We start from the raw sequence: 9,134 nt of genomic DNA on the forward strand, positions 1-9,134 counted from the left end.
GAAATTTCTGTTGTACCATTATCAAGAGAACTATGTGGATACAAAAAAGACTAGATTTTCAGTGTAGCAAGGTCTAACATTGATGGGACTAGGCAGACATTGACTTTTCCTTATCATGCTGAGGAAGGAAGAAATGTTGCTAGGACTGAATGAAAAGAGAAGTCAAACATAATAGTAGTCTCCCTGACTTAATTGGACAACTGCCTTAATTTATGTCATAGATTTTGCAGAGCTCAAAAAGTAATGGAGAGTAAGCTATCAAGAGACAGAATGCAAATTTCCAGTAGATCATAGAAGCCTAGAATCATAGGGTTGCAAGGGACCTTGGAGGTCTTCTAGTCCAGCCCCCTGCTCAAGTTGGAGACATCTTAGAAGACTCAGTTTATCTTGGGTGGCAATGAACTTAGGAAGAAGCATTTCAAACCATTCGGACTTCACTCAGTATAAATAAGGGTGGAAACTTCCTCTTACAGTTTCTAAGATTTCTAAGCAGTAAAGGTATTTTACTGACCTCTACTGAGTTCTTGCTTCTGCTATCTAACCCATCTCTGTTGGACTTGAGAATTTATTTCTAGGAATGGATGTTAGTTTGTTACTTCATCAAAATAAAAAGCACCAATGTAATCTTTCAAAAGAGTTGCTGATGCAGTCTTGCTCTGAAGATCCTCTTTTTATGCAGGGATTTCAGGATATTGATTTAAGCCAACATGCCTGTAATTAAACTTCGTTCCTCTTTATTTTCCTTTTTCCTCATGGAAAATGTATCTTTTTAGGTTTATAGCATATGCCATTATCTGTTGTATGTTTTAACATAAATACTGAGTGTGTTTTTGCTGGAAAAAGACATAAAAATGGCAGCCTTTCAGTATTCATAATTCCTCCTTGAAGGAATTCTGTTCCGAAGTTCAGTTTCCTAAAGCAGAAGAGTAAGAATCCCTCCCAGATCCTTTTCACTCCAAATTAGCCTGCTAATCCACCAGGGTAAAAGTCAGAGGGATATTGTTCCAGAGTATCTCTGGGATATTCCTGCCCATAAAGATAACCTCTAAGTTATTTCAAAACTCTGTAATTTCTATTTAAATCCTAGAGTGTTTAATGGACTGAAATAAGTAAACATATTTCATCTTCACTGACCTTTGTCTTAATACCAATCACAGAAGTCATTCTTTCTGTAGAGGGATTCAACATCGTAGAAAGGCATTAGATGTGGCTTTAAAGAAATGTCCCTCCCATTAGCTCTCAAATGTTTAATTAGGCACTAATTGGACATTCCAATATTATTCATAAGAAACTTTCCTGAAGCTGAATTTGGCTAACTGCTAAACTTCTTCATGATTAAATCTTGGAAAAAGATCCTAAGCATATAAACACATGACACGGCTACCCAATCTCTAAATTTATATTATCTAAAATAAACACTGTCTGATGTTTTCTATAACTGACATGCAATGAAACCCACATTGCAACCAATATGATAAGCCTGGTAAACAACAGAAATTACACTTCATTACACACCAAGAAACATTTGCTTAACTTTCATATACACTGTTTGGTTGCTATGAACATTGCAAATCACAGTAAATAAAGGGTAGAATTTTGAAAAACAGCACACACAAAAATGGCCATCTTCAGATTACAACATAGGTCCAACTTAATTTTATATTTCATCACTTAGCATTAAAGGGCTTTCAAAACTGTTACTAAAAGATATTTCATTATTATAAAAGCCCCATCCTAAAGCTTTGTTTGTGATACTCCGCATCTAGTTTGTGTCACCACATGATTCTAAAACTTTTTCAATCATCCTTGAAAATTAGTTCTACTATTTTCAGGAAGAAAAGAAAGGTGAGCTTTTTAAAGAGATATTCTAAAATGTAAAGATTGAGTTGAATAGACTCAACACATATTCATTATATATCAATAAGTAAAGGGAACTCTATTGGGAACAATATGTGTTCTTAGAGCTACAGCACTAAAGATTTTTGTACAATACGACATAAGCTTTTATACAATACTATACAAGTAGATTTGATGAAGAAAACTGTACCTTGCAAATGTCTATGTCATAATAAATATATTCAGCATTTAAGGAGTCATAAGATTAGGCTTCAGTTGCAACAGAGCATCCTGGTTACTCTTTTGGAAATTATCATTTTGGCTTGTTCACATATTCCAGTTTCAACTCTGCTCCTCCTGAGCAATAAGAAACTCAGGGATACATTATTTATCAACTAGATTTTATTTTCTTTAGAAGAAGGACATCCAAGGCAATATTTGCATTTTATTTTTTTTTACAATTTATATGATGAGCAAAGACACTGCTTAAATGTTTCAACCAACAGCTCCACCTGCAAGCAACACCTTCCCAAAAGCAGGAACCAGTTCCTTCAATCTCTGTCCTGGTAACCGGCAGAGCACTCTGAAAATATAATCCCTAACTGCTTTCCTGTTTAACTTTCTGTTGCTCAAACACCAGTTTTACACTAAGAGGGGGGTTCCCCAATAAAATTCTGGTTTCTTCCAAAAAAAAAACCCCAAAACCCACAGCCAAAACATGAAGGAAAATACAATTGCAGCCAGCATACCCCTTATGTGGCTGGCCCTCAAGTGCCTTGCCACTGAACAGAGAGGTTTTATTTTTCTAACCACTCATTTGATAAAGTTTACTTTCCTATCAATTAGATGAATCATGTTTTAAAGCCATCTAAGCTATGCAAGCAAATTCCAGGGTGATATGTGGTAGGAAAAAATGCATTGTTTAGAAAAGTATTCCTCCAGTTCCATTTTATAAGGCCATATCGGGCTTCAACCATATGGACCCAATGCTGCGGTTACAATTGTCCCCTTTCTCCATTCCAGGACTGACAGAAGTATTATATTAGTATTGATGGTTTAATCTCTAGCTATTTTCTCTGGGAATCTCTACACACCTTTGTGCTGGTTTTTCTCATCTCCCACCCATCCACCCACCCCAATATTGCAAGAGATCATGATGGAGAGGAAGCTACTATGACTTACCATCCATGAGGCATAATCTTGAACCCGGGTCTTCCAGCTCTTGTCCAACATCCTAACCATGTCTCTGCACCTGTTCTACCATGAATTCTCCCTCCCCAAAACAAAAAATAGCCCCATGGGAGAGCACTTATTATTCTCCCAAATGTAGTGACAATCCTGGGAGGCAAACACAGAGGTCAGCCACCACAACTCTTTCTCATCTCCCTCCTTCATGTTAAACTCATGGCAAGCAGCTGAGAAGTATTACAGATAATGATGGATAAGCCCAACCATGGATAAGCCAACCCGCTAAATTTCTACCTAAATACCATTAACCTCTGGTTAGCTGACCCTCAATTTTTTAACCCTGCTGACAGGTGGGAAACTGCAAACTGTTGCATTCGTTTATAAAACTGTGCAGTTTTAAGTCCATGACAAACTGTTTTAAAAATCTAAATTCTGGTTCTGAGTTAAGCTGAACTCAATTTGTGGGATGTATTTTGGAACCTATAATTATTGGCTTATTCCTCAATATATACAATATTCTTGAAAATAAAATCAGTCTCATTTGCTTTGCTGCCTAATTAAAATTAATGATGGAATAAGGACACCTTTTTCATGCTTTTATCTGAAGGGCTAAAACCCAACATTCATCTTTGCTTCATCTTCTTTTTTGCCTCTTATCTTTTCACCAAGTCTGTTTATCAATCTATTTCATAAAAGAAATACCAAGGCTGTTCTCTCACTTTGGCCAAGTTTTTGTTCTCTGCCACTAGTTGCACCCCACCTCCATCAATTTTCTTTCCTACCTTTTCTTAGTTCAGCAATAGCATCCTGGCCTATTCAGGGCAATTTGTATATCATGATGATGTGGAACATACCAATTCTGATGGTAGGAAAGGGGACCACCTCTGGAATATCATAGAAAATAACCCCTAAACACCAGATAATACATTCTCCCAGAAGTTTTCATCTGTAACCTATGCTTTTATGGGCAAATGATTTCTGACATCAGAATATTATAAAATATTGTTAATTTCTTTCTTCAGATTTTGATCACCTTCCTTTCCTGTATTTAGTCCACTTAAGGGGAAAGAGACATTCCCTTCAGGACTTTTCGTTCACATGCTAAGAAGTAAAACTTAAGATCATCGTGATGGATTTATGTTAAAGCAATATTGCCTTGATTCTTGATAGGGCAAAGAAGGGTTGCTAAGTCCCAAGTGTTTAGACAGTGGAAGAAGATGGCTTTGTGACAGAGAAAATCAGGAGCTTTCATCTTTCTTCTGGGTAAGTATAAACAGGGGTCTTCAAATTTGGCCCTTTTATGACTTGTAGACTTCAACTCCCATAATTCCTCAGCCAGCATGCTTGGCTGAGGAATTCTGGGAGTTGAAGTCCACAAGTCATAAAAGGGCCAAGTTTGAAGACCCCTGGTCTAGTATTACCCAGAGTGGATGGGACAAAAACATGGGGTTTTTTTTGTTGTTTGCACTTTGCAGGGGTTATAGGAGTTTTAATAAACTGGGCACTAAAATACTTCCTTAAGGCACGCATTTCATTCACTAACATCCTTCAACTCCTCCCAGAATGGATGTTATTGGAAATGATGAAGCTTCATATTTTTCATTATTAAATTTTACATATTTATGTAAATTTACAGTTCAGTGCTTGCTAGCCCTTCTCCCACTAGCTAAGATTCCTAGCTCTTGCTTATGTATGATACCCTGACACTGGAATTCAACTGGAGGAAGGGGGGGGGATTATAGTTCAGTACATGGAGTTACAGGGAGAACAGCATTTTCCCCACATGACAGCGGCTGATTATCTTGGGTTAGCCAAACTGAAATTATAAGAAAGTATATTATTAACTATACAACCTGATAGAATTTCAATGGCATTTCAATGGCCACAAATCCTATAAGATGAGTAATGGCTTATCCAGTTTTTCATCCAAGTCAGTTTCTTATAATTAATTGCCTCACTTAAAATGGCTGTAATACATCAGATGTAAGGAGATGTTAGGAATCTGATTACATATTTATGTTGCTTAAGAATTGTGATTGATGCTCTCAGAATCAGTTTGGATATACTGAAGTAGCTTCAGGAATCTTAATGCATCTTAGCAAATCACCTGAGATCTTCTTCTGTTTTTTAAATTTTTTTAAATATTTTTATGTGATGCCCTTGCCCTGAATTAAATATTATTTATCAGATAGCTACTTGCATTTATTTGCAACCAAGTCAGACATTACATTTATATAATTGTTTTTGGAGAAGAGATGAATATGATGTCTTCTTCTTGTGCCATATCCGTTATCGGACGTTGGCGATCATGTTGGTGATCCTGTTTTTATATGTACAGGTGTTTTTCCCCTCATTTTTATCTCTACCCACCATCCTGTGAGATAGGTTGGGTGGACAGATCGAAACTGGCACAGAATTCCTAAATTCTGTGCACAGGATTGGAAAAGTTCAGTGCTTTTCAAATTTGACCACTTTGTGACATGTGAACTTCAACTCCCAGAATTCCTCATAACACTTTACTAGATGACCTCTAGAATTGCTTCCAAGTTTTACTTTCTATAGGCTCCATTACCAAACTGAATTTTGGTTTCGCTACAACACCTTTCATCATGAAGCATGGTGCTAAACTGTTGATGGAAAACAATTTGCTCTCAATCAGAACTTCTGAACTGATCTAAGCCTTTAGATAAGACACATATTAGGAGCTAATCGATACCATTTCTGAAAACCAGGTCCAGAATGTTTTTACAATAAGTATATTATTAATGCTTCTTCAAAAAAAAAAGACACTAGAAAATCACATTGGTTACTTGCCGAAAATTGGAATATGTTTTCTTTCCTAAAACTGTATGTGCTAAAGTTGATCAAGGGCTGTTTTTCTCCCATCGTTCCTTGCTTCCTTCCCACTTCCAGACCAACCCAAAAGGTTGATCAGTCTACTTATTTTGCATTTAAACTTAATGTTATGCTTTGTAGGTCACACCACTATTATAATTAGCGGAATAAAATTGAGTGTGCTATTGCTAGTTTGATGACTCAACACACCTACTTGGAAAAAAAACCCCACAATTTTTGTTGGAGAAACGTAAACATTCTTCAAGGAAAAATAATAAAGCTAGCCTCAGTAACCATGTACGTGCATGTCTGACTGCTCTAAGTTAAGGATGCTGTGGGGAGCAGTATCGGTCCCAACAGGCTCTGGCTGCCCTGTAAATGTCAGCAAAGGAGGTCATACTGGGTCTGTTTGTCTCACTACCTGTACACTTCAAGTGGTTATTTGAAAACCTGGGAAGCTGCATCAATAATCTAATGTTTGCCATTGATGTTAGAGGAGATTTGAGGTGGAAGGTAATTCCAATGGTCTCTGCAAACATTTTCCCCTTGCAACTGTGTGTGCACATGTAAAAAGGCATTTGGCACAGCTTTCTTTCTCCATAACCTCAGCAGTCCCCTGGCTAAAAAAAAATTGCTTTACTTTCCTGCGTTGTAGTTGACAAGGGGAAAGATAATGCTAGGGCACTAAGTTTAGCAACTACAGTTTGGGTTTGATTCAGTATTGGGATCACTAAGAAGCCTTCTGTGGATTTCAGACTATAAATATTATTTTAATATTATGTGCTATATAAACAACTGCTTACTGTTAATTTGGAGATCAACTGCTCCTAATCATGTGAGCCAACAACTTCAAAGCGCCATTACTAATAGTTGTAATAGTTATAGCTGCCATTTAGTAACTCTCAATCCATCAGAAAACCTACAACTTTCGTCATTAATGAAAGTTATAAAATTCTATCCAAGGTCACTGGAGGCTGCGCAACATTCTTCAAAAGTAATGAAATCCACTCAACACTGATTTTAAGAGCACATACTGTAAATGTCTAAAAGTCATTCTTATGATACATAGCAGTAGAGACTACACCAGTCATTAAAAAGAGATTGACATATTCAGTATATTGTCAGAAGAAACAACTTTGGTAGTTCCAACTAAGACTTGTCCTGGAAGCTTTCATTTATTTTTAATTCCAAATTCTTGATAAGTAACAACAAATACGCAACCAGTTGAGGTTCGTACAACACATGCAGCTACATCTTGGAAGCTTCCCACTGAACTCTCCGTACCAATGTTCTGTCTATTGCTTCTACACTTGGACAACCTAGACAAGAAAAAGATGAATAGTTATATTCAGAATAATTGCCTCCAACAAGTATTTCCAATAATAGTCTTGAAATTGTTTGCTTTCTATATGTATTTATTCAAATCATTGGATCTCCTGCTCTCCTTTGAAAGGATAAGTGGCTAATAACTAATAATATGCCTTCTCTCAAATGCTGTCTCTTTGGAATAGTCTTCCTTAAAGGGCTCCATTTTGTATCATAGTTTTGAATCTTTTAGATGCCACATAAGATTAATTTTATTTCTGAGTGCTATTACTCCAAAGATGTTGGGATGATGTGGGATTTTCTATTAAAAAATACTATATCCAAAAGAACTTTCCTTGGGAACACTGTATGGCATGTTGTCTTCTCTTATCCCTGTTCTTATAAGCTCTGTTACCATTATCTCTTTTAATTCTATCTGAATTTTAGAAATCCCTCATGTTTAACCCTACATTAATAGTCAGGCTTAGTTTGGCCCTACAGAATTTCATTAAAAATAGTTGTTAACTTTTATTATGAACTTTTTAGAAATAGGAAGACTACAATTAAGTAGTAGCATTCATAATTGATGTATAAAAGATTCAAATAAGTGCACTTAAAAAAGATCAAGTGTAATCAACATATAAAGGGTAAATAAAATAATCGCTGTACAGATAGTCCTTGACTTATGACCACGGTTGGGACCAAAATTTCTGTTGCTAAACAAGGCATTAAGTGAGTCGCACTCAATTTTACAACCTTTTTGGCATGGTTGTTAAGCAAATCCCAAAGCTATGTGAATCAATTTTCATTAAGTGAACCTGGTTTCCCTCTTTGACTTTCCTTTCGGAAGCTTGCTGGGAAGGCCGCAAATGGCAGTCACATGACTCTGGGATGCTACAACCATCATAAACACATGCGGGTTGCCAAATATCCAAATTCTAATCACATGACCATGGAAATGCTGCAATAACTGCAAGTGTAAGGATGAGTCATAAGTCACTGTTTCAGTGCCTTTGTAACTTCAAAGGATCACTAAACAAACTGTTGTAAGTGGAGGATTCTCTGTATGCTCTGCACCTTACCAGAGAGCGCCATTGCTAATTTGAACTCTTCTTTCAATATCTGAAGAACTTCCTTCACACCATCTTCGCCCTGGTTAAATTAAAGCACATTGTAAGAATATAAACGTGGTGGTCCTAGCTTTGTCCTGACTGGCAAACACCATAGTGATCCAGCAGATTAATCTTTCTTTTCTCTCCACAATCCAGCTTAGCTCACTATAACAATTTCAGGTCCATTTGTTTATTGCTTTGAAAAAAGAAGCTGAAACCTTCCTATGTTTCCTCTTGAATCATTAGGGAAAATGGCAGAGCACACCAAGTCATTCAATTGACCTCATGAGCTTATTTTTCTGAAGGCCTCAGTTAACATGCATGGTGCTCTATATATGGCCTGACTTAAAGTTATCCATAATACGATTTGGGCATAGCATGTTATGAATTTTGGTACTTTGGTTTGTGTATCCTAGTGTTCTGGCTTGGAATTTATGAGGCCAGTGGATTGTGTCTTAAAAGATCATTGTTAAATAAATAATAGCGTAGGATAAAATCTGAAATACAAATTGGAATTCCATTATTTTTAGCCCATTTCTCAAATCTATTAAGTTCATCCTTAACTGTGTAGAACATTCATAAATCCAATACATTATGTTGCCATCTTCAAATTTATTTTTTCATGTCTTCATTCATTCATGTCTTCTTCATGTCTTTCTTCTATTTTCTTCATGTCCTCATTCAGGTTACTAATACAAATACTACGGCCTCAGGATCCAGCTATGCAGTTTAACCAGCCAGATCCTTTGAGTTGTCCTCTTAACATTATAATTATCACTTTCAGTGATTTTTTTCAAAAAAAAAAAAAAGGTGCTGGAACTCACACACATCATACAACCCGCCTTGCCTACTCTATAA

General features: G+C 36.5%; 1 protein-coding gene across 1 annotated transcript in view; it reads right to left on the bottom strand.

Moving 5' to 3' along the window:
- Positions 1–7,107: 7,107 nt before the first annotated feature.
- HAO1 (hydroxyacid oxidase 1) overlaps positions 7,108–9,134 on the bottom strand; it is a 49,138-nt gene continuing 47,111 nt past the window's right edge. Inside the window, exons 7-8 of the mRNA XM_015813541.1 lie at positions 8,247–8,316; positions 7,108–7,178 (exon numbers count right to left, since the gene is read on the bottom strand). Of these exons, the coding sequence (XP_015669027.1) occupies positions 7,108–7,178; positions 8,247–8,316 (141 nt within the window). The remainder of the gene's footprint in view (positions 7,179–8,246; positions 8,317–9,134) is intronic.

This window comes from Protobothrops mucrosquamatus, unplaced genomic scaffold (genome assembly GCF_001527695.2).
Source record: "Protobothrops mucrosquamatus isolate PMUCROS unplaced genomic scaffold, P.Mucros_1.0 scaffold166, whole genome shotgun sequence".
NCBI lineage: Eukaryota > Metazoa > Chordata > Lepidosauria > Squamata > Viperidae > Protobothrops > Protobothrops mucrosquamatus.